Source organism: Dendrobates tinctorius, unplaced genomic scaffold, assembly GCF_039654945.1.
Source record: "Dendrobates tinctorius isolate UK_male_01 unplaced genomic scaffold, ASM3965494v1 ptg000201l, whole genome shotgun sequence".
In the NCBI taxonomy this organism is placed as follows: Eukaryota; Metazoa; Chordata; class Amphibia; order Anura; family Dendrobatidae; genus Dendrobates; species Dendrobates tinctorius.
The window spans coordinates 13737905-13765772 of record NW_027361868.1 but is presented as its reverse complement, the minus strand read 5'-3'; the positions used below and the strand labels follow the sequence as shown (position 1 = coordinate 13765772).

The following is a 27868-nucleotide window of genomic DNA, read 5'->3' as shown; positions in this document are numbered from 1 at the left end:
CAGCCCTAACCCCAACCCTAGCCCTAACCCCAACCCTAGCCCTAACCCCAACCCTAGCCCTAACCCCAACCCTAGCCCTAACCCCAACCCTAGCCCTAACCCCAACCCTAGCCCTAACCCCAACCCTAGCCCTAACCCCAACCCTAGCCCTAACCCCAACCCTAGCCCTAACCCTAATGGGAAAATGGAAATATATTTTTTTAATTTTATTATTTTTCCCTAACTAAGGGGGTGATAACAGGGGGTTTGATTTACTATTTATGGTGGTTTTTATGTTTGGCAGCTGTCGCACGCTAAAAGACGCTTTTTATTGTAAAAATAGTTTTTGCATCACCACATATTGAGAGCTATAATTTTTCCATATTTTGACCCACCGAGTCATGTGAGGTCTTATTTTTTGCGGGACGAGTTGACGTTTTTATTGGTACCATTTTCGGGCAAGTGACATTTTTTTGATCGCTTTTTATTTCGTTTTTTTGGGAAGCAGAATGAACAAAAACCAGCGTTTCATGAATTTCTTTTGGGTGGTGCGTTTACGCCGATCCGGGTGCGGTAAAATTTATAAGGCGGTTTTATTCTTCGGGTCAGTACGGTTACAGCAATACCTCATTTAGGTCGTTTTTTATGTTTTGGCGCTTTTATGCAATGAAACAATTTTATATAAAAAATAATTATTTTTGTATCGCTTTATTCTGCGAGCTATAACTTTTATTTTTTTGCGGATGACGCTGTATGGTGGCTCGTTTTTTGCGGGACAAGATGACGTTTTCAGCGGTACCATGGATATTTATATGCGTCTTTTTGATCGCGCGTTATTGCACTTTTTGTTCAGCGGTATGATAATAAAAAACGAAGCAAAAAATGATTTTTTATTTTTTAAGGGGTTCGCTTAAGGGGTTAACTATTGTGACAGTTTTATAGGGTGGGTCGTTACGGACGCGGCGATACCAAATGTGTACTTTTGTTTTTTTTTTTTATTTCCAAAAAATTAATTTATTGGGGAATATTTTTTTTTTTTAATTTAGCGATTTTTTTTTAATTTTTACACTTTTTTTTATTTTTTTTTTTACTTTATTACAATGTCCCAGGGGGGACATAACTGTCCTGTGACAGATCGCTGATCTGTCACATCACAGATCACTGTGACAGATCAGCGATCTGTCACAGGCACTGCACAGGCTTCCTCATGCCTGCGCTTTGCAGGCACTGAGGAAGCCAGCTTCCTGCAGGCCCCCGGAGGTCCCCGTCGCCATATTGGATCCGGGGACCTGCAGGAAAGGAGCCCCCGGCAGCAGCGCTGCACATTGCGCTGCCGTGGGGGGCTCAGGGAAGCACGGAGGGAGCCCCCTCCCTGCCGATGCTTCCCTTTAACCCCCGGTACACCGCGATCGTGTTTGATCGCGGTGTGCAAGGGATTAACATGTCGGGGCGGTCCGTGACCGCCCCTGACACATTGTGCCGGGTGTCAGCTATGATAATTAGTTGACACTCGGCCGCGATCAGCGGCGCTCACCACGTGGGCGCCGCTGATCACGATGACGTAATATTCAGTCCATGGTAATTAGGTCCATTGTCACATGGACGGAATATTACGTCAATTGTAGGTAAGGGGTTAATACATTCAGTTCTTGAACAGGGGACGCACTCGATTCATAATGCATTTATTAAAAGGGGTTATCCCCTTTCACATTTTTAGCCCGCAATCTGAAAAAAAACTAAACTTTACTTGCCCTTACCAGGTTCAGTTCTCTCTCTCTCTCTACTCCCCCTGATCTCTGTTGATCAATTGTAGCAGTGATGTCACGTACAAAAGAGCTGCAGCCAATCACTGAGCTCATTGGCTCGCGCCTGGGTCAGCTGAGCTCAGCGATTGGCTGCAGCACTATCAACAGGACATCACTGCTGTTCAGAGACCGGAGCAATGGCGGAGAGGCAGTGCTGGACCAAGGAATGACAAGTAAAACAATTTATTTTGTATGGGAAAAAAAAAAATGTAAAAAAAATAAAATTATATATAAAATTCTTACTCCAAGAGCTTGAGGTTCTCCTGTAATTCCCCTTTATTAAAGGATTCTGAAGATAATTCTACGCTGAAACAGGAGCTAAAGTCATTACGGAGGTGCACCCAGCGATGGGTACGGGCATGTCCCCTCCTGCAGGGCACACCTGTACACCCATCATCCTGATCGCTTATATGCGCCACATAAGAAGTCCTGTTAACTTACGTCTATCATGGAAGACAACAAGGATCCCCGAGGCCTTGTATTCTTATTTTACAGGTAACATCTGCTAAAAACACAAACTGATGCTTGTTATGGGACGTCAGCCAAACAGAACTCCCAAGTGATGTTTAACCCTCTGATGATAGCCTCCTTCATTCTGTAAGGAAGATACAATAAGATTTAAAAAAAAAAATGGAATAAAGGCCATCATGGGGATAGAAGTGCAGCCTAACATTACCTCCAGTGATCCACTTAAAACCTGTAAGAAACAGAACCTCCGTGTGTGAAGGCCCATTTCCAATCTGCTTGATGAGGTTTATTAGCTTCCGAACTAACCTGCAGTTTTTGCAGCCTGCACAATTCACTTTTCAGTAGAGCACAGGGTGGTAGGAGACCTAAAATTACTAATTCCCTTTACTTTCTCCCTGCTGATAAGAGTTTGAGGAAGATGTATAGTAGCTAGAATAACTGGAAATTAGCAATTGCTCATTAGGGTTCCAACAATGCCGCTCTAGAGGAAATGCTTATCCTTTATAGAGAGGAAATGTTTAGAGCCCTGTGATCACAGCAGCATCAGCACGGATTCACACAAGCATTCTATAATATGGCCACGCTACTCCAAATCGCCATTGTATGGACACGGGAAGGGTGGGAGAAGAGATTGTGGTCGTGTTGCAGGTCCCAAATAGTAAAGGCAGCAATATTCACTTCTAGAGAATTAGGAAAGGTACTGTTCGGTCGAGAGGAGTCGCATTTCTCTGCACACCTGAATCGAAAGGAACTGGACCAGTCTTTGTTCTGAGGCCGGGTTCCATAAGCAGACTATATGGATCGTAAAACCAGGACTGAGCAGTGAGCACAGGTCCTCTTCTGACCAGAACTCAGATAAAAAGGCATATACGAAGGCTGCGAGTTCAAGTCAGGAGAGCTGTTGGTCAGTCTGGGCATTGCGGTCCTTAAACGGGCTCCGAGGGAGAGACACTCCGGTCGATGACCGCAAATTTTGTCCATGCGTATAGTGGCCACCAAATACCCAAGCTTTGAAGGAACAATATATAGAAGCCCTAATCCCATGGGACCTGGTCCTGATCTTAAAAACTTTCTATAAGCAGAGCTTCTATGACTATTAGTAAAAAAAAAAATAAAAAAAAAAATAAAATATAAAAAAATAGATATATCAAAATCAGACTGTCAGTGGCCCTCTTGAAGTCAAGTGGTGGCTTCAGACAGATACGCTTTTCTCAATTCTACACCGGTGACTCATAATTGCTAAACAAATAATTACTGTCTTACTGCAGTTGGAAAGAACCCAGTCAGAAAATTAAGGGTTAGGCCAAGTTGTAGCTCCAAGCAAGATGTCAGCTACTGCTCCACTCAGAATATAGACAGATTAAGCTAGTCATGGAGTGGTCTCTAATACATCACTAAGCCTTGGTGAAAACTGGTCAAGCTCTTGCATTGATGTTGGCCAGTTCTGATATGTTTTAGGCTTACTCTTGAAACATGGCTAAATCCTTAGAGGGGTTGTCCAGGCTGGGGTTCCAACTCTGAAGTCACTATGTCACTGCATACATGTGAATCCTCAGAGCGTGCAACATGTGTGCTGTCGGGATTCTCCAGTTCATGACTTCAAGTATTTCATTTGCATACATGCGGTCACATGCCAACTAGTCGTGCGCGGCCTCGTTCAATGCAAGTGAATTGAGCAAGGCTTAACACATCTAGTAGGAATGTGACCCAAAGTATGCAAATGGTATACCTGCAGTCATCTCACCACTCGCTTCCGGTGTGAGGGAATCCAGTCAGAGCACACGATCGTATTAACAATCCTTCACCATTTTTCTCAATACATAAGTAAACGACCGCAAAATGGTTTCTAAATCGGGCCATTTTTGACCCATTAATGAGCATTAATTGCCATCTAGAGGGACTTAATTTCTCCATAAGGTAGAGAGACAAAAAGGGTGTACTTATGGCCTACATTATACATTGAAATATTAATAAAAAAAAAATCACAATAGAGTATTAGCCTATAGGTGACCGATAGACCATTTGCCTGTGACTGTTGCCCAACAGCGGCGACCATCACTTAGCAGCACGTTGCGTTCCGACTCCATACACAGTTTATTTCCCCGCCACCCGTTTAAAGTCGATCGGTGAAGATGCCGGATGTTTAATCCCCACTGACATATACTAGGATAAGTCACCATCACCAAGGTCCAGTAACCCCTTTACGCCTGAATAGCAGCCCAGAATGGGAGTTTGTTTTTTTGTTGTTTTTTTAAAATGAAATGGATGGATGATGAATAATTATTAAAAAATTGTTGTTTCTTTAAGTAAGGAAATTCAATCCATGAAAATACAAGGGGAAAGTAGAACCATTCGCTCCATCTGGAACTATTCAGAGAGCATCTGTACGCTTTTTCCACAGGAGGAATTCTGTAACTCAATATCTTCTTTTTAACTTCCCCCTTATTAGAAAGGCTACGACACCGACCTCGCTGTGGGAGAACACACGGAGCAGGCAGTAGCGACCAGATAGACACTTCTACAAGTATATGGACGAGGGAAGATTTTTAGATGAAACATGACCATATACACCCAACAGTAAATCTGTTGATTTTCTTGGTCCCGGTGCTGTGCCCTCGCCTCTCACCCTGCAACGTGAGGTCAATCAGTCCTGAAAGCCTGGGAGCCAATCTTATGTATGGGGATGGCACTTCTGTAGCCCATGGAAAAGGTCAAGGTCTGCGCTTTATAAAACTGATGTATCTCACGTCAGCCTGAGTAAGTGATGGAAAGCTGATGGCGTTGGTCTTCCGAGAGGGGTCTATGTTTAGGGTCGGCCAATGGATGGAAACCAAGGTGCCAGCTACACACTGTGGCAATGAAAGGGTTGAGGATATTGTACTAAATCTATAGGAACCTCTTACTATAGGTCCAGCCCCAGCCATTCGGCATCTACAGGCCTCCCCACCGGTCCATATGTTACCCCGACACGGGATAATGGATATAACTGGGGCAATTGCCATACCAAGCCTGTATATATTCTATACTCAAAGCTCGACATCAAACCACTGCTGACTGGTTATAACTGCTCTGTAACGTAATATAAGACATACCTTTGGGTTTAGTGGCCCAATAATGCGGCCGGGGATAAATGTAAGAAGAAACAAGAGAAACCACAATGACCACCTTACTCTGCACTCAGGGTTCAGTCATCTCCAGGTCCCAGCCAAGATCCTACAGTCATCAGTCAGCTATGGCTACAACGCAGGGGCTACAGACCACCAGACTTCATAAGATCAGAGGTCTCCACATCGTACATAGTCATGCTACCGGGTATTAGATTCTTAATGCATTACGTAACTAAACCATCTGTCTCATGGTCTCGCTGTCCGCACCCCCACAAAAAAGGTAAATCTGCAAGTCTAATATCAGCAGGATATGTCCCAATTCTCATGTTCTGTAATTTGCCATCTACTCTAGTTCGAGTTGGACGATTCCTCTTCGCCAGCATTCTGCTAGCACTATAGGTGCTGGGACTTTATGCACCTAACTTCCCAGCATGTATTGCTTCCTATATTGTCCAATGGCTTGCCTGCCCTAAGCTCAAGGCTGCGTCCGATATGTCAGTATGACAGTCAGGGAAATTGAAGCAGAGAAACACCCCTGGCCACGCTGCTCCCTCACAAGGGCCCCCTGGAGCCACGCTGCTCCCTCGCGAGGGTGCCCCCCTACCCTCTCTGCCTCCTCACAAGGGGGCCCTCTACCCCCCAGCCTCTCTGCTCCCTAGGGAGGGAGCCCAACCACGCCACTCCCTCGCGAGGGCCCTTTGTGGCTGAAGACAGATTACACTTGACAGCAAGTTTTACATGAAAGGAGAAATTTTACCCTGTTTTTATTTTTTTAGGGGGGGGGGGGGGGGGGGGATATGACAGTGATTTATCAAGATCTCCAAGTTTCCCCATTTATGACATTATCAAATTCGATCAGCTTATCTGAAAGTACAGAGACCAATTACATTCTTCTCAGTCCATTAAGAGATACAGATCAGGGCTGTGGAGTCGGTGCTCATTTTGATGGAGTCGGAGTTGGAGTCGGTATAAAATGGACCGACTCCGACTCCTAAAATATATAATAAATTGGGTACAGTAATTCAATGCAGGATGTGCTGAATATTTTTTCATAGGAGTTTGGGAAAGTTATGAAATGTCCTATAAATGGCTGTTATTTTCCTGATCTAAGGCTACATTCACACACAGCGTTTTTCCTGTGTTTTTTGAGGATACGTTTTTCAGCTGCAAAAGCTGATCACACAGGTCAACGAAAAAAATTTTTTTTTCTGGTGTCCAAAATATTTTAATGAATTTGGGGTATTTTTGGGGTGCTGATTCTGAATATGTCATCAGTTTTGCCAGATTGGCTCAAGTTTTTGAGATTTTTGGTATCTTATTTATAGCACTTGTTGGTAAATGCGACGCATCATCTCATTAATTTCTTTGGATTAGTACTTGAACTGAGCAGTTCTCAATATAGTTTTGTGTTAATTAGTGTTCTAAAAGTTTGTTCATAGCTTGATTTTTGCACTAACTTTATGTTGTTGTCTGTTTTCCAGTGAAAAGCATGAACTCATCATGAAGAAGTTGTCTTAACGATCCAGACTCATTCTGTTACATTTGTGGTGAATATACACTGCCAAAACATAGAAGAAACATAACACACTTCGTAAAAAAAGTGTATTTTGCCTATTTTGGGGTTATGCTTGGGGACCAAGACAAGTTTTGGGCACCACACATAGTGTGCAAAGCATGTATCGAATTATTACGAAAATGGAGCAAAGGACAAAGAAAAAGCTTCAAATTTGGTGTTCCAATGGTGTGGAGAGAGCCAAAAAATCATCATGATGACTGTTATTTCTGTGCAGTGCAAGTGCAAGGATTCAATAAGCATAAGAAACGAAAATGGGAGTAACATGGAATCTGCAAGAAGGCCTGTCCCTCATTGTGAAGATGTGCCTGTACCTGTGTTTACCATAAATAACAGTCATCATGATGATTTTTTGGCTCTCTCCACACCATTGGAACACCAAATTTGAAGCTTTTTCTTTGTCCTTTGCTCCATTTTCGTAATAATTCGATACATGCTTTGCACACTATGTGTGGTGCCCAAAACTTGTCTTGGTCCCCAAGCATAACCCCAAAATAGGCAAAATACACTTTTTTTACGAAGTCTGTTATGTTTCTTCTATGTTTTGGCAGTGTGTATTCACCACAAATGTAACAGAATGAGTCTGGATCGTTAAGACAACTTCTTCTTGATGAGTTCATGCTTTTCACTGGAAAACAGACAACAACATAAAGTTAGTGCAAAAATCAAGCTATGAACAAACTTTTAGAACACTAATTAACACAAAACTATATTGAGAACTGCTCAGTTCAAGTACTAATCCAAAGAAATTAATGAGATGATGCGTCGCATTTACCAACAAGTGCTATAAATAAGATACCAAAAATCTCAAAAACTTGAGCCAATCTGGCAAAACTGATGACATATTCAGAATCAGCACCCCAAAAATACCCTAAATTCGATGAAATATCTTTGGCACCAAAAATGCTGTTGACCAGTGTCATCTTTTTAAAAAACTGCATCACCTGAAAGGTTTTTGAGCTCATAGATAATGTTTTCATTAGCAAAAGCAGATTAGAAATCTGCTCTATCCATATCGTATCTGTACCAAAAAGAATGAAAACCGGGTAGTACACCAATATATATTCTGTTCTATCTAAATATCTTGATTATTGGATCATAAAAATGATTAAATGTCTGAGGTTCACATTGTACTAAAATAAATTTTTCACTTAAATATAAGCAATATGTGTGGGAGTCGGAGTCGTGGAGTCGGAGTCGGAGTAAGGGAAATTGAGGAGTCGGAGTCGCAGTCGCAGTCGCAGGTTTGGCTTACCGACTCCACAGCCCTGATACAGATCCTAAAGTTTATGAAGTCATCTTAGTTTTGGATATTGGTGGTCTAACCACAGAATGTGATGCAAGTTTGACAAGTGGGGGTCTCCCAGATCCAGGATCTCCTCTTACCAGGACAGTGGTGAGACCACCAGCAACATCCTCAAGCAGCAGACAAGACAGAGCGATGGAAATAATGTTCTTTATCTATAGGCATTAAGAGCTGGGGAAAAAAAAAAAATACTGCCAGCTTTTCCATCACCTGATTTGAGGGAGGGGGGGGGGGGGGGGTCCTTCATCCTCATCAGTATCTAATCAATAGCATAAAAGAGAGGTTCTTACTCCTTGTACTCATTTGCTTTTGTAGTGTCACTAGAGTCGATATACTCCAGCAGGAGATGCTCGCTTGGCTGTATCCAGATCCTGGAGCGGCGCGCTCGGCTGCGGCCGGCTGGGCTTACCTTGTCACCATTTTTCCTGTTCTTTATAAATGGCATGGAACAGTAAACAGTACAGTGTGCAATGTGTGAAAGGGCAGGCATTCCCCCCCCCCACACTGCTCCTCCACTACAGTGAGAGCCTTGTGATGCCAGCCCAATGTTTACCAAAGGGCCTGTTCACACCTGCTGTGTCTGCAACACACCGGAAAAAACCCTCCGCCCCAGACTCATTACCAGCAAGAACACTATAGAGGTTACCGTATAGCCCTACAAAATGTGGTGCAGTAGAGTCACCTATGGGCAAAAATCAGATTTTTTAAGCCATTTTTGACTTTAACATCGTATATCTGTAAAAATAAAATTACGGTACGCTTTCATGAGCGAAGGGATTGCAATCAGACACCATTCACACTCTGCCTTTCCTTATAATCACATTTCAGTTTGCATAAAAGAAGCAATCAGATCCCCTGTAAGCCTATTTTAGTAAATATTTGGACCATGCTTTCCTGAAAACACAGGGTCTTCTATATTTTGCCCTAAAAGATGGGTTAGGGCTAATATTCAGGGAGGTCTTCCCCCAAAAAACAATCCATTTATCCTTGAACCAAAAAAAATAAATAAATAAAGATACCGGTAAAAAAGATTCCTTGACTCCAAAATCACATTAGGGCTTATTTTAAAGGGCATGTCTAATTTTCGGGGAATCATTTGTTACGTTTTATTACGCAGATTCCGGAAAGCTGTGAATAAATTGACAGCCAAGTCATATCACTCCCTTTTGACTCTGACGCACCCAGCAGTGATAGGAGAGGGTACGTAGACCTGACCCAAATTGGTAACACCAAATTGTTAATTCGTAAACTTAAAGGAACAAAAGGGAACAGCAGAGAGTGAGAAAAGATTATCCATAATGGCTAGAATACAAATAAAAGGAAGGCGACAAATAACACATTGCGCCTCATAGTAGGGAGGAGCACCGAGGAGGAGGCGGGGGTGTCGGACACATCTCGTGTCCTCTAGATTGCAGGGCTGTGGAGTCGGAGTCAGGGAAATTGAGGACTTGGAAGTCACAGTCGGTGGTTTGCCTTACGGACCCCACAGCCCTGCATCGGACAGCCGAAATTTTTGAGATTAGAAAACCGTCATGAAAACGCTCTGGAAATAAACAGCAAGTGCAATTCTTGGCAAGACAAATTATGCTAAAAGTCTGAAGCTGAGACAGGAATCCCTGGCCGTCTGAGAAAGCCGAGACACATGGCTTACAGATCAGCAAGTCTGAAGATCCAGCCAGCCCCCCTCATCCACACACAGGTCGCCCCCCCTCGCTATCTGACGGCCTCAGTGCAGAGGATGCACATCCAGTGCAATTAGAGCTTTCCCGGGGTAAGGAGAAGTGACACGGACGGTGGAGCTCTCAGCAGCTCATTATAGGCAATGCTCCTTTCAAACGCAAAGATTCCATTTTTCTGTGCACAAGGAAGAAAAACGAAGTGCAATGGTCGGAGGGAGAGGTGGATATAAAACCACAAAAAAAAAAAAAAAAAAAAAAAAATCTATACCTATGACTGTGCTTGCTGTATAACAAAGGCAAAAATCAAGTGGGTTCTGTTGCACAACTAGCCTTACTCCCCATGTTACCACCGCAGGTCAAAAAGTATGTCAAAACCTAATTACAGGGAATCTGCCTTCTGCAATTTTTGCTATGTAATTGACAGCAGCATGATGTAGGAGCAGAGACCCTGATTCCAGCAATATGTCACTTAGTTTTCTCTGCTGCAGACTTAAGACTTTGAATGCAGAGCCATTTATAACCCCCTCCGACACCACTAATTGGCAGCTTTCTGCATACACTGACAAAGCTGACAATTAGTGGTGTGGTTGACCAGGAGGCACGAGACACCTACTGATAAAACACTGATTTAATTGGAACTGCAAACACAGCCTAGTAAGTGACACATTACGGGAATCAGGATCTCTGCCATTACACCACACTGCTCTCAAATTACATCGAGAAAAAAAAAAACCTGCTGACAGATTCCCTTTAAATCAATAGGCTGTCCTGTTGCTCGTTTGCCCTTTTCTTTGGCTAATAGGCGAGAGCTGCTAATTTTGGATCCCTGTTTATTACAACTGGTCACATCACAACTATTGACCTCCATTTTTTTTTTAGTGTGTGGCCCGCCGTATAAGAAAAAGCAGATCACGTGAATGGGGGCTAATAGGATCCCCTTGTTCCTCCGCCAGGTGGGTGAAGCCTTTATTGCTCATTTCATCAGAGCTTCCTCACCATTTCTCTTTTACGTCCAACAGAAACTAATGAGCTAGAACCGAAGCCAGAAAATGTAAAAAGGCATAGAAAACAAAAGGCCGTCTGTTCGGTCTCCTGAAACGGGTCCAGCCTAAGCTATATGGAGCGTGCGCCACTTATTAATGCCGCACTGCCAAGTAGGTGTCATTTTTTGTAGAATGGCAGTGCCAGTTTTCGGCTTCTGGAGGACATGGGGGGCAGGAAAGATCAGAGAGGGCTTTTATCTACTCACTGAATTTCCAGAAGTCTGGCAGATAAGCTTGGGCACCCTGTTTATTTCGCTCTGTCATTTTATTGGAAACTACACACTCCTGGGCGAATTAAAGACTTGCATGAGATTAGAAACACATGATCACTTCCTTACAGAACCTGCACCACTTCTGGCAAATGGCAGTGTCTGGTACTGCACCCACACCTGAATCACTTGTGCTGCAATATCGGACAATATAAGACTTTAGGCTTAATACATCTACCTTTTAATTCACAAAATCTGTAAATATAGGAATGGGTCAGCAGTCATCAACTGTCTCGTATGCAACTAGGCAAAGTAAAAAAAAAAAAAAAACACCCCTTAATACAATCAGTACCAAGTTGTATTTGGGGGCATCTATAAATACAGCAGAGGAAGGTCGATTCATAATTCATTATTACGGCAGGTTTGGATGGCGATTCAGCAGGTTAACGCGCGCCATCTGGTGGTAAGAGACAGAATTCAGGGCCCGAGTACAGGGTGTTGACGTTGTTCTAACAAAACTGCAGTTGATGCACTTTTAATAAAAAATAAAGATCCTATAGATTAAATGCTAAGGAAATTTTCATACAGGCCTCAAAGAGCACCTGTCATTTCAGGTGATTGTTCAGAACAGGCTGTTGTGTGACTACATGAAGGATAACACCATTATTTGACTTGTATCCTGCATTTATCAACCATCTTCCCCTCTGGAGTCTCTCTTATGTATTGGGTGGAAACTAGCTGCTATAATGTCCCCCATACATAACACACAAAGAGGGATTGCCGCTTTCCTGCCTGTATGTAGCACATATACAGACAGCAGCATGGAGGACATTACAAAGCCGTACAGAGTAGTGTAGCTGTGCATCCAGCTCTGGTTTGAGTAACACTTACTACAAGCAGTGTACCAGATCTGTGTGTTTCTCCCTCTTCCCTCCCCACTACATAAACTTCACTAAAAAGCTCTAATCTGACCCCTCACTGAGTTACCAGACAGATTTTAACAGTCTTTCAGCTTGAAGAATGTGTTCAGGAAGCAAATGGAGAAGTGACTTAAGGATTTAAAAAAAAAAAAAAAAAAAATATTTCTCCGAGGTTACAAACGTTTGTGATATTTGCTTTCACTATTGATTTATGCAAAGCTGAAACATCAGTGATCATATAAAAATAGATTGAGCCTTAGATAAATGGGATCTCTGACACCTGCTAGACCTAATTTACACGTCTGTGTTTAAACACCTACGTGAAAAGAATGGCATACGCGTGAGCCGCCTGCCCGTCTCCCTTCCCGTCGGCCGCCTGCCCGTCTCCCTTCCCGCCGGCGCATGAGCCGCCTGCCCGTCTCCCTTCCTGGCGGCTGTGAATGAAGCCTGATATCAGATGACCACCACTGAAGACATATAAGACCTCTTCGTTATGTCCCTTTTACATGATTTTCTTACTGTAACAATCACCATTACTGGAAGTCAACGAGGGTTTGTTTTTGGTCTGGATCTTACTTTCCTCTCCGCTCTGCTGTATAATAAGCCACAAGACCCCGCAACCTCCAGGACTGTTCTCTACCACAAAGCAACGCAGGATATTCCCTCCAATTGGATCTGGTTCCAGTTATTTTGTAAAGTGCCAGTGGCAAAGCTCGGAAGATGTACGTGAAAGGCTGCGGAGAAGAAGCTCTCCTTCTACCCATCCAGGAGGAGTAGCAGGTAGTCTGCACCATTACCATGCGAGATCCTGATGAAGGCCGGCAGCTGCACTTTACAGCATCATTTCCAGCCGAAGAGCGTCCTTCTAACTCCTGGCTGATGTTAATACACTCCGGCAGGGCTCATTACTTTTTCATTGTGGAGCCCACTTAGTCTTCATTTGCCTTGAAAAGACGTCCAGATCGCTGCCCCAATAACCGCACAGAGACAATAGAAAGAGAACGCTCGGAAAACCACAGAAAGGAACGAAAAGCTGGAGGTGAAATCTGATCAGAGGGTGACGAGACGGCATCACGACTGCTGACCGCTGCAGGGCGACGCTACAGACGCCAACAGAGCCTTGAACTTCTGCATTTTGATCCCGGGTCCGATAGAGGTGCATGTATAACTCTTCAGAATAAGCCATGCATGACGTAGAATACAACTTCTGCCCATTATATGACTTGTATTCTGCATTTTTCATCCATCTCTGAGGTGGTGGGTAGAGACAAGTAGCCTTGTTGTCTGGCATATAGAAATCCTGCAGAAATCCCAGGAGTTGATCCCCTTTTGATCAGTCCAATCTTCAGCATCTCGACCTCCCCCCCCCCCACCCCCTAGTCAACTGCAGACAGGGTAGAAGGGGAGAGGCTTCTGCTGCAGCCAGTTCTCTTAGGGGGATGTTCAAACGTTGCATTTTTGGCTTTTTTTTCCCTGCACCAAAAACCAGAGTGGTGGCAGGAATACCACACATGTTTTCGTAAGGCTTTAACTTGCATTTTTCACCCATTTGTTTTAGGCCAGAAAAACGTAACGTGTGAACAATACATAACCCTTAGAGCGAGATCGACAAAGACAGAGGAAAATTTTATTTTTAACATTTCTCAGGATTTTTTTTTTTTTTTTTTAAAGCATAGACAGGATTACAATGTTCGTTTATCTCACGATGCAATTGGTGATGTCAAAGCTCACCTCCTCTCCCTCCCTGCACAGGTTAAAGAGCATGCCCAGAACTCACCCCCTAATAAAAGTCAATGAAAAGATCCACATCATTGCCGGCTATGGTCCATGTGCCTGTTATAAAGGTTGGCATAAAATTGGATAAAAATATATTTAAAAAAAATAAATAAAAAAGTTTATTAGCATTTGATTTCAAACAATAAAATAAAAGCAATAGATTCCCTTTCAGTTTGTGAGAAGATCCCTACCCGTCTCGTTCTCCACGTCGGCTTTGAACTCTTGGGGTTTTCAGCTGCGGTTTCTGGGTCTGGTGAACGGCATTAGAAGCTTCAAGGAACTGAAATCCCATGTGGAAATGGCGTCCGACCAAACTATTCTCTTTTTTGCTGAATGGGCAAAAAAACATTAAACTGACGAAAAAGTGGTGCTGCTCAGAAGAGAACAGAAAATGTCTGAAGTCTGGAGACGGATCCATACTGGAAAGTCTACGATCCTATGTGGATGAAATCCATACAGAGCTGCTCAGATCTAGCGACGGGGGGGGGGATAGAGAACTACGGAGCTGGAAGGGCCACCACGCTAAAGTGGTTGCCCAAGTCTTGTGGTGGAAGTCTGCAGAATTTCATAAGAACCCTTTAAAGTGGTCCAAAACGGCTCACTTTCTGATGCAGACAGATGATAAAAACGACCATGCAGTTCAGATTAATATGCCCAATCCTTGTGTAAGCCACCACCAGAAGAGAGAGACCGTGGCCTACTCCTCTTTCTCCATTGAAGACACGTGAAAGCTTGGCTGAGAAGTGCTTAAATGTGTTAGTGGTTGGCGGAGAAATACCCGTGTTATACAAACCTTCGGCAACCGCTATACAAGGTGCATGGGCAGCAGAAGATCATGGCTGCTATTAAAACATCCAGTCCATGCGTAGTAAAGTTGAGTATTGTGATGCTTAAATCGAAAGTCGTTAGTAGTCCGTGGCCACAAGACTAGAGTCCAGCTAACTGTCTGCGACTAGTTGCGGCATCCACATTGTATTTTCTGATTAGTAGGCCTCCGTGACGTCACATCGCAAAATAATAGCCTACTAATCAGAAGGTGGTGCTGGGGATGCTGCTAGTAGTATGAGGTTTGCATAGGACTACCAGCGCGGCTGCAGGGCTTTTTGCTGAACTCTTACACACGATATCATGTACTCTCCGGATCGATCGTGGCAGCTATGCGCCTCCAGTACAGTCAATAGCGGAGATAAAGAGAGGAGTAAATGATGAGCCGCGCACAATTACCAGACCTGGAAGTGACTGAGAGGCTCAATCAGGGTTTTCTTGTTTACAAGCGACCGCGATCAATATCTGAAGCCGACGAAATAGATAACGGCTCCTTATCGACTGATGCATAAAGTCTGGCAGGGGCTGGTGTACACAAAGATATAAACACAGCCATTGATACCATACAGACTGATGAGAACCAAAGCTCCGACACTGCAAATGCCCCCTGATGACATCACCAATGCCATGGTAGAGTCCGGGATATTAGACTGTTTTTTTCCGCCAATCTAATCTGGGACTGTATCCAATGGAGAAGATGTAGGATCCAAGATTTGACCAAAAAAAAAAAATTAATAAAAACCAGGTGTCAAACATCCCGGAATGTGGAATGTTGCACCTACCTTATCAGTTATTAGGCTGGCTGACTGCCCCTATAATGGTGCATTATCCATTCCTGACATATTGGGGCTGCCACCAATCTCGCACACGATGGCAAGCTTCTGGCTTTGCATAAAAACAGGAACAGGCAGGACCCAGAGTCAGCTACTGTGTCCGACATACAGGACGGACACCGCAGGGGAAAAAAGCCAAAACGTCCAAAGTCGTAGACAGTTTGACTTATTGCACTGAAAGTTCCGTCTGAACTCCATTTTTCTGGGCTTCAGACAAAGTACTGAGAGAGTCTGAACTGTAGCATGAAACCACCCTAAAGCTGGCCATACTCCTCAGATGGAAGAACGATCATTCCGGTGACGGCGCGCTTTCCTGACTTACTCACAGACGCTCCTGTGTTTTCTAGGCGAGTGCCACTGCCAGACTCCTCCGCTTATATCAACACTGAACAAAAATAATCGGCTGATGAATATCAACAGGACGGAGCCTTCTCTCTCCTGACATCTGTCAGTAGATGAGTCGGGAGACCCCCAATGTACGTATTAGGCTGGTTTCACATTAGCGTTTTTTTGCGCAGCGTGTGCATGCGTACCTATGTTTAACATGGTGTGCGCATGGTCGTGCGTTTGCATACGTTCGGCTGCGTTTCCATGCGCATGCGTTTCTTCAAGGTGTGCGTCTAGACGCGTCAGGCGCAACCTGTTGCATTTTTGGGTCCATCCAACGGTGTTAAAAAAACGCACGCGTTCGCTTGCGCACGGAATGCGTAAAAAAAACGCATTACAGTCTATGGGAACGCAGGCGTGCGCATGCGCTTTAAGAGTAAAAACATGTCTACACACTGGAAAACGAATGCGCATAAAAAACGCAAACGCATGATGCGTTTTTGCATGCATTTCTATTGCACACGATGCGCTGCTCAAAAAACGCTAATGTGAAATTAGCCTTAGATGGTTGGACAATCCGGGTGAAATCGGCAACAGACGACTTATCTAATGCGTAAGGGGTTGTATATATGGGTAAAATTGCAAAACGCTTGAAGCAGCAAGAGACATTGCAGTTCTTATTCAATTTCAAGAACGGAGGGATTTCTAATATTCATAGTTTACTGCTCATTGCCTATGTTACCGGCCACCTCTGCATCAGCAGTGGTCGGTCTCCTAGGCAAGGAAAGCAGCGATAGCAATCTTGTCGCTACGGAGCTGGTAACAGATACACTGAAGTCAGCCAGATTGCTAGATCCAGCACTCCGACAGACAGTGTGCACCGAAGAGCCAAAGCCTCGACCATACACTGGTCCAAACTGAACGAACAATTCAATGGTTATTGTTTTATGCTTTTTTTTTTGAGCACTCAGACCATAGTTTTTAGTGCATATAACCTCCCCAAATAAAGCCTCATTATTCAGTGCCAAAGTTAAACTAAGCAATGAACAATGTTACAAAATCAAACATTGATACACATGATACATAACGGTATAATTGTATCAGACCCGGCAGATGTTATATAGTTACACATCATATGTGCAGTCTTATCCTATGGAGATCGGCAATATACAATTACTCTCCATCCCGTCCACTGTGCGTATGTCCCCAGCGCTCCCCCACCCCCAGAATCCAGCCCTGCAGTAACTTCCTGTTATAGGCAGTGAAATGTACATCCAGCAGTGGCGATTTACAGGCAACCGAAAAAGGGAGGAAAGGGGGGAGAATATCTGCAGAATCCGTACGCGGCCCCCCTCCTCCTTATGTAGTTCTATCTCCCCTCCAGAATATACAATGTGTTATTGCAGGGGGTGGGAGTCATCAGTGGGGGCATGTGCTCAGCACTGCAGATCTGGGGTCCGAAGCCAACAAACACCTTCTGTGGGTTCAGATTTCTCATCAATTAAATTGAAGCGTTAATGGCCAATCGGAACCGATTACGACCTGTCCGAAATTTGATCTGACAACCAAAATCTGTCAATCATCGTGATTGCAGCATGTGACCAGCGACTGAAAGATGACTCCACTACAGGGGGTAAGGTGGTTTTATTTTAGGACGGTCGTAAAATGAGGAAGATGAGACAGCCTGTTGGTGTATATGGCTGCTCAGATCAAACTCATCTTTGAGACTGATCTAATTCGCCAGATATTTGAGCGAGGAAATCCAGCCTAAAGGCCCCGTCACACAGCGAGATCGCTGTGTGTGACGGGGGATCAGCGACCGGCCCCCCTGCAGGGTATCGCTGATCGTGCTCGAATGGCCTGGACTTTTTTTTGATTGCTGGTCTCCCGCTGGCCAGCACGCATCGCTGCGTGTGGCAGCGAGAGACCAGCGACGCAACCATACACTTCAGACAGATGGTGGCAACGGTTTTCCCAGAGAATTAAAAAGGATCGGTAATCTGAAATCTGTTGAGTCAGATCCTAATCATCTGTCAGGGGGCCACCCATACACGTAGACCCGATGGCCATAACTGTCGATAACAGCGGATTGGGCTGATGTTAGTCTACTGTGAATGGGGACTTAAAGGCTAAATACCCAGAAAGACTAAGGGGTCTCCTTACACAAACTCAGCAGATTATGAGGCTGTGAGATTAAGGGCAGGAGACTTATGGGCGATCCAGCTAAATCACAATCCGTACTGTGACATCTGAATTCAACCCAAGTCCGGCTTCACTCGTCTGACAACCCTGGTCTGAGCATGGACCGCTATCTGCAAACCAGCTGTGGTCTCCTGCCTCAAAATAAACAGCTTCATAGATACATAACACAAGTTTGGGGTCAGGAGAGACCCAAAGGTTGGTCTGGAGACCATGAATGGCATAAGGGTGGGTATACAGCTATAGATGTCTGACCAATTTCTGTACCATCAGATCAAGCTCGTCACCTGAAAGTGGCCAGACGATCTGGAAGAAAATCCCCCACCAGAAAGGTAAAAAAAAACAAAAAAAAACACACAAATCTACACCAATCGACTTATCAGGACAAACGCAGCAGGAAACAGAAGGGTTTTTCTTTTCTAAATATGAAAAATTGGATCCATCCTGACAAATCGTCTCCCATACACGGGAGCGCTTGCTCGGCAGAGGAAAGTCGCCGCCACCTGATACGACCGCTGCCGGCTAATCTCCAGGAGAACAACGCAATCGCCAACTCAAAATCAGACTTGTGTGATTCACATTTCTCACAACCATCAGTCGGCCGTCGACCCATAGACGTTAGACCGGTATCCGAACGACTCAATCTCGGTGGATTCAGCCCACGTAAGTCTAATATCTATGGAGCATTTCACCAACTCGGGTCAATCTCATCCACAAAATCTAAAATCTGTAGGTGTCCAGCCGACCTAGAAGGACCCCGTCATGGTGTACACGCCGTCCAGTCTGTACCGCGCAGAGGAAGCTCAGCATGATACCAGGATTTCTTGAGGTTCCGTATAAGGCCGGGGTCAGACTTGCGAGTGGGGCACGAGTCTCTCACCTCAATACCCGGCACTGCCACCGGCACTTGGACCGGAGTGTGCGGTTGCAATAGAAATACATGCAGCTGCACACTCAGGTCCCGAGTGCCGGGTATTGATGCGCGAGTTTCTCACATCACACTCGCAAGTGTGACGCCAGTCTAACTTGCATTTTATTAGATGACGTACCTGGTGTTTATATTCCGGAGTCCAATGGGCGGTGCTACTCAGTGATTGACAGCTGACTCTACACGCACAGTCATACAGGGAAGACTGGAAATCACTGATTAGGCCCGCCCACTAGACACATACTGTACATAAGCATATACACACACATACATATGGCATCAATTATTACTGCCTGCAGCGCAAGGGGGAACAGTAAATATTACAGACTCAGAACACGAGAGATAATATATAAACACACACACATATACAGACACAGACGCACAGCAGTTCATATACATGACAGGACATGCATAATATACAGCCATGCAGATATGTAACATATACATTATATACACATGCTGCAAAACCATGTAGATAGACGACATTATATACATACAGTAATATACACATATGTACATGCATGCATGTTTGCACAGCAGTGCAGACACGACATTCTATACATACATTATACACACATACACGCTTGCATCACAGCGCAGATACCTGCCATACATATCACATTCATACTTGCACAGCAAATATGTCACATACATTAGATATACACATATGGCACAGCAGCGCAGCTATGTGTCATATTGTATCCATTATACACACACAGCAGTGCAGATATGTGACATATGCATAAATATACACACCATTTGCACAGCAGTGCACACACGCAACATACACAGCACACATACATATATATATATATATATATATATATATATATATATATATATATATATATACACACACACACACACACACGACATACACGTTGCACAGCAGTCCAGATACATGACATTATATACATACACTTGTTGCACAGCTGTGCAGATACGTGACATTCTATACATTATACACACATACACGCTGCACACACATGACATGTGACATTCTATACATTATATACACACACCATTTGCACAGCGGTGCACACAAATGACATGTGACATTCTATACATTATACACACACATACACGCTGCACAGCGGTGCACACAAATGACATGTGACATTCTATACATTATACACACACATACACGCTGCACAGCGGTGCACACACATGACACATGTGACATTCTATACATTATATACACACACACCATTTGCACAGCGGTGCACACACATGACATGTGACATTCTATACATTATACACACACATACACGCTGCACAGCGGTGCACACACATGACACATGTGACATTCTATACATTATATACACACACCATTTGCACAGCGGTGCACACACATGACATGTGACATTCTATACATTATACACACACATGACATGTGACATTCTATACATTATACACACACCATTTGCACAGCGGTGCACACACATGACATGTGACATTCTATACATTATACACACACGACATGTGACATTCTATACATTATATACACACATACACGCTGCACAGCGGTGCACACACATGACATGTGACATTCTATACATTATACACACACACACACCATTTGCACAGCGGTGCACACACATGACATGTGACATTCTATACATTATACACACACATGACATGTGACATTCTATACATTATACACACACATGACATGTGACATTCTATACATTATACACACACCATTTGCACAGCGGTGCACACACATGACATGTGACATTCTATACATTATACACACACATGACATGTGACATTCTATACATTATACACACACATGACATGTGACATTCTATACATTACACACACACACATGACATGTGACATTCTATACATTATACACACACATACACGCTGCACAGCGGTGCACACACATGACATGTGACATTCTATACATTATATACACACACCACTTGCACAGCGGTGCACACACATGACATGTGACATTCTATACATTACACACACACCATTTGCACAGCGGTGCACACACATGACATGTGACATTCTATACATTACACACACACCATTTGCACAGCGGTGCACACACATGACATGTGACATTCTATACATTACACACACACCATTTGCACAGCGGTGCACACACATGACATGTGACATTCTATACATTACACACACACCATTTGCACAGCGGTGCACACACATGACATGTGACATTCTATACATTACACACACACCATTTGCACAGCGGTGCACACACATGACATGTGACATTCTATACATTACACACACACCATTTGCACAGCGGTGCACACACATGACATGTGACATTCTATACATTATACACACACACATGACATGTGACATTCTATACATTATACACACACACATGACATGTGACATTCTATACATTATACACACACCATTTGCACAGCGGTGCACACACATGACATGTGACATTCTATACATTACACACACACACATGACATGTGACATTCTATACATTATATACACACACCACTTGCACAGCGGTGCACACACGTGACATTCTATACATTACACACACACACATGACATGTGACATTCTATACATTATATACACACACCACTTGCACAGCGGTGCACACACATGACATGTGACATTCTATACATTATACACACACACATGACATGTGACATTCTATACATTATACACACACCATTTGCACAGCGGTGCACACACATGACATGTGACATTCTATACATTACACACACACACATGACATGTGACATTCTATACATTATATACACACACCACTTGCACAGCGGTGCACACACATGACATGTGACATTCTATACATTACACACACACACATGACATGTGACATTCTATACATTACACACACACACACATGACATGTGACATTCTATACATTATACACACACCATTTGCACAGCGGTGCACACACATGACATGTGACATTCTATACATTACACACACACACATGACATGTGACATTCTATACATTATACACACACCATTTGCACAGCGGTGCACACACATGACATGTGACATTCTATACATTATACACACACACATGACATGTGACATTCTATACATTATACACACACCATTTGCACAGCGGTGCACACACATGACATGTGACATTCTATACATTATACACACACACATGACATGTGACATTCTATACATTATACACACACACATGACATGTGACATTCTATACATTATACACACACCATTTGCACAGCGGTGCACACACATGACATGTGACATTCTATACATTACACACACATGACATGTGACATTCTATACATTATACACACACCATTTGCACAGCGGTGCACACACATGACATGTGACATTCTATACATTACACACACACACATGACATGTGACATTCTATACATTATATACACACACCACTTGCACAGCGGTGCACACACATGACATGTGACATTCTATACATTATACACACACACACACCATTTGCACAGCGGTGCACACACATGACATGTGACATTCTATACATTATACACACACATGACATGTGACATTCTATACATTATACACACACATGACATGTGACATTCTATACATTATACACACACCATTTGCACAGCGGTGCACACACATGACATGTGACATTCTATACATTATACACACACATGACATGTGACATTCTATACATTATACACACACATGACATGTGACATTCTATACATTACACACACACACATGACATGTGACATTCTATACATTATACACACACATACACGCTGCACAGCGGTGCACACACATGACATGTGACATTCTATACATTATATACACACACCACTTGCACAGCGGTGCACACACATGACATGTGACATTCTATACATTACACACACACCATTTGCACAGCGGTGCACACACATGACATGTGACATTCTATACATTACACACACACCATTTGCACAGCGGTGCACACACATGACATGTGACATTCTATACATTACACACACACCATTTGCACAGCGGTGCACACACATGACATGTGACATTCTATACATTACACACACACCATTTGCACAGCGGTGCACACACATGACATGTGACATTCTATACATTACACACACACCATTTGCACAGCGGTGCACACACATGACATGTGACATTCTATACATTATACACACACACATGACATGTGACATTCTATACATTATACACACACACATGACATGTGACATTCTATACATTATACACACACCATTTGCACAGCGGTGCACACACATGACATGTGACATTCTATACATTACACACACACACATGACATGTGACATTCTATACATTATATACACACACCACTTGCACAGCGGTGCACACACGTGACATTCTATACATTACACACACACACATGACATGTGACATTCTATACATTATATACACACACCACTTGCACAGCGGTGCACACACATGACATGTGACATTCTATACATTATACACACACACATGACATGTGACATTCTATACATTATACACACACACATGACATGTGACATTCTATACATTATACACACACCATTTGCACAGCGGTGCACACACATGACATGTGACATTCTATACATTACACACACACACATGACATGTGACATTCTATACATTATATACACACACACCACTTGCACAGCGGTGCACACACATGACATGTGACATTCTATACATTACACACACACACATGACATGTGACATTCTATACATTACACACACACACACATGACATGTGACATTCTATACATTATACACACACCATTTGCACAGCGGTGCACACACATGACATGTGACATTCTATACATTACACACACACACATGACATGTGACATTCTATACATTATACACACACCATTTGCACAGCGGTGCACACACATGACATGTGACATTCTATACATTATACACACACACATGACATGTGACATTCTATACATTATACACACACCATTTGCACAGCGGTGCACACACATGACATGTGACATTCTATACATTATACACACACACATGACATGTGACATTCTATACATTATACACACACACATGACATGTGACATTCTATACATTATACACACACCATTTGCACAGCGGTGCACACACATGACATGTGACATTCTATACATTACACACACATGACATGTGACATTCTATACATTATACACACACCATTTGCACAGCGGTGCACACACATGACATGTGACATTCTATACATTACACACACACCATTTGCACAGCGGTGCAGCTATGTGACATACTGCACACATACATTACACACGGCACACACCGTCCGCCAGGCCCGCAGTGACAGCTCCCGTCCCCTGCACACATGCAGCTGCTGCACTCACCCAGGCTGCCGGCGAATCCGTCCATCTTGTGCTGTCTGGCAGAGCCGCTCTGCTCCGGTGCGGCGGCGGCGGCGGCGGCGGCGGGCGGGCAGGACGCGGCGCCTTCCTGGATGGGGCTGAGCTGGGGAGTCTCTCTCATTCAGTCGCACACCTGAGGGGAGGACGCGTCTGCGGGGCGGCCGGTCAGGGAGCTCCTCCGCGCCGCGCACACTGCGGACTATGTGGCTGCTCCTCTTCCTCCTACCGCTCCCGCCTCTGTCACGGTAGCGCCGCCCAGCTCGTCTGGACTTAGCCACGCCCATTCGCCTGTAAGGTTTTTTTTTTTTTTTTTTCCTCTGTCACAACTTTATTGACAACCTAAATTGTCTCACATCCCAGAATGAAAAAGTAAAGTTTGAAAGTGACAGTAGGCCATTATTGGGGCGTTTGGGTCCAACCATAAACCTTCAGCGGCACATTGTCTCTATGGCCTGACATTTATAGTATATAGATTTTTATTTATTTTTATTTTTTTTTCCAGTGTTTCGCGTCAGTTTTTAGCACAGAACCATCTCTGCGGGAGGCAATCCTTCCCTTGGCTTCAGTTATGCAACGCCTCCATTTTTTTACCTCAGTTATGTCTGTTAATCGGAGCTCGAGTGTGAGCGCAGCCTGACGTACATTGTTTTTAATTTTTTTTAGGTCTAATAAAAAAGATTACGGGAAAAGGCATTAACCCCTTAACCCCCGGAGGTATTTTCGGTTTTGCGTTTTTCGATCCCCTTCTTCCCAGAGCCATAACTTTTTTATTTTTCCATCAATATGGCCATGTGAGGGATTATTTTTTGCGGGACGAGTCGTACTTATCAACGACACCATTGGTCTTACCATGTCGTGTACTAGAAAATGGGGGAAAAACTCCAAGTGCGGAGAAATTGCAAAAAAAAACGGGCAATCCCACTCTTGTTTTTTGCTTGGCTTTTTTACTAGGTTCACTAAATGCTAAAACTGACCTGCCATTATGATTCTCCAGGTCATTACGAGTTCACAGACACCAAACATGTCTAGGTTCTTTTTTATCTAAGTGGTGAAAAAAAATTCCAAACTTTGCTAAAAAAGAAAAAAGAATTGCGCCAATTTCCGATACCCGTAGCGTCTCTATTTTTTGTGATCTCGGGTCGGGTGAGGGCTTATTTTTTGTGCGCCGAGCTGACGTTTTTAATGATACCATTTGGTGCAGATACAATCTTTTGATCGCCCGTTATTATATTTTAATGCAATGTTGTGTCGACCAAGAAAAGTAATTCTGGCATTTTGACTTTTTTTTCTCGCTGCGCCGTTTAGCGATCAGGTTAATTCTTTTTTTGTTGATACATCGGGTGATTCTGAACGCGGCGATACCAAATATGTGTATGTGTGATTTTATTTTTATTGCTTTATTTTGAATATGGCAAAAGGAGGGTGATTTGAACTTTATATATATATATATATATATAAAAACTTTTTTTTACTTTTGGCATCTTCAATAGCCTCCATGAGAGACTAGAAGCTGCCATAGCCCAATCGGCTCTGCTACATACAGGCGATGGTCAGATCACCTCTATGTAGTAGAATTGCTCACTCGCTATGAGCGCAGACCACCAGGTGGCGCTCATAGCAAGCCGACACTGACAACCATAGAGGTCTTCAGGAGACTTCCGGTTGTCATGCTGACACACCAGTGACCCGCAAACACGTGACGGGGGTCAGCAATGTGTGTATTTCTGGCGTGATGGCAAGAAGCCCTTGTTAAAGCATCACCCAAAAGAATCCTCACGGCCTTTAAAAAACAGAAACTTTAATCCTGTGCCCTGTCTGTGATTTTCGGTCCAGTGGGCGGTCTTATCAGTGACTGACAGCTGTCTTTGTGTAACAGTGCATAGAGAGACATCTGTCAGTCACTGATAAGACCGCCCACTGGACCGAAAATGTGAGAAAGAGCAGAGGGTTACATGAGGAAAACTCAGGTTAACTTATAACAAATCTTTTTTTCACAAAAAAAGCTTCTGCTCCTTAGTGTCCTGACTAGTGTTGAGCATTCCGATACCGCAAGTATCGGGTATCGGCCGATACTTGCTGTATCGGAATTCCGATACCGACTTCCGATATTTTTTCAATATCGGAATTCGGCATCGGAATCGGAAGTTCAGTTGATTGACAGCCTGACGTCATCATGATGCGCGGTGTGTGCGCATCATGATGCGCCGTCATTTCGGGCCTTCCGGGGGTCTCTGCCGGCCTGCCGGGGGGCTGTGCCGGCCTGCCGGGGGGGCTGTGTGGACTGCCCGGGGTCTGTACCGGCCTGCCGGGGGGCTGTGCCGGCCTGCCGGTGGTCTGTGCACCCTGTGGGGGTCTGTACCGGCCTGCCGGGGGGCTGTGCCGGCCTGCCGGTGGTCTGTGCACCCTGTGGGGGTCTGTACCGGCCTGCCGGGGGGCTGTGCCGGCCTGCCGGTGGTCTGTGCACCCTGTGGGGGTCTGTACCGGCCTGCCGGGGGGCTGTGCCGGCCTGCCGGGGGGCTGTGCTGATGTCCGGGGGTCTGTGCAAGCATCGTCCGATGGGACTACAAGTATATATGTAGTATGTATGTAGTATGTATGTAGTATGTATGTAGCATGTAGTATGTATGTAGCATGCATGTAGTATGTATGTAGCATGTAGTATGTATGTAGCATGCAGTTAGTATATATGTAGTATGTATGTGGTATGTATGTAGCATGTAGTATGTATGTAGCATGCATGTAGTATATATGTAGTATGTATGTAGCATGTAGTATGTATGTAGCATGTAGTATGTATGTAGCATGCATGTAGTATGTATGTAGTATATATGTAGTATGTATGTAGCATGTAGTATGTATGTAGTATTTTTTTTTTTTTTTTTTAACATTTAACACATTAGCCGGATGATGGGACTACTACTGTCCCATCATTGGCTAAGGTGTCAATCACTGTCATGGTAGCAGGCATCGCCCGATGGGACTTGTAGTCCCATCGGACGATGCCTGCACAGACCCCCGGAGCCTGCACAGCCCCCCGGCAGGCCGGCACAGCCCCCCGGAGCCTGCACAGCCCCCCGGCAGGCCGGCACAGCCCCCCGGAGCCTGCACAGACCACCGGCAGGCCGGCACAGCCCCCCGGCAGGCCGGCACAGCCCCCCGGAGCCTGCACAGACCACCGGCAGGCCGGCACAGACCACCGGAGCCTGCACAGACCCCCTGGCAGGCCGGCACAGCCCCCCGAAAGGCCCGTACAGACCCCAGAGAGGCTGTACAAGGGCAGGAAAGGGTTTTTCTTATTCCGATACCGGAAGTCCCATAGACTTGAATGGGACTTCCGGTATCGGAATCGGCGATACCGATACTTTTTTTAAAGATCGGCCGATACCATCCGATACGATACTTTGAAGTATCGGACGGTATCGCTCAACTCTAGTCCTGACACTTTACAAGAAAACAGTGTCCCAGTCCCAGTGTGCTTCCAGGCGTCGGGTGCATCACACTCACTTGTAGGTCACAGGCCTCTGCTG

At 44.2% G+C, this 27868-nt stretch overlaps 1 protein-coding gene across 4 annotated transcripts in view; it reads right to left on the bottom strand.

Moving 5' to 3' along the window:
* EML4 (EMAP like 4) overlaps window positions 1–24622 on the bottom strand; it is a 154321-nt gene extending 129699 nt beyond the window's left edge. For 2 of the 4 annotated variants that reach the window (XM_073553443.1, XM_073553444.1), the window contains exon 1: window positions 24324–24622. In XM_073553443.1, the coding sequence (XP_073409544.1) occupies window positions 24324–24462 (139 nt within the window). In that variant the 5' untranslated portion in view covers window positions 24463–24622. The remainder of the gene's footprint in view (window positions 1–24323) is intronic. The other 2 variants (XM_073553447.1, XM_073553448.1) reach the window with 2 other exon arrangements.
* Window positions 24623–27868: the final 3246 nt, after the last annotated feature.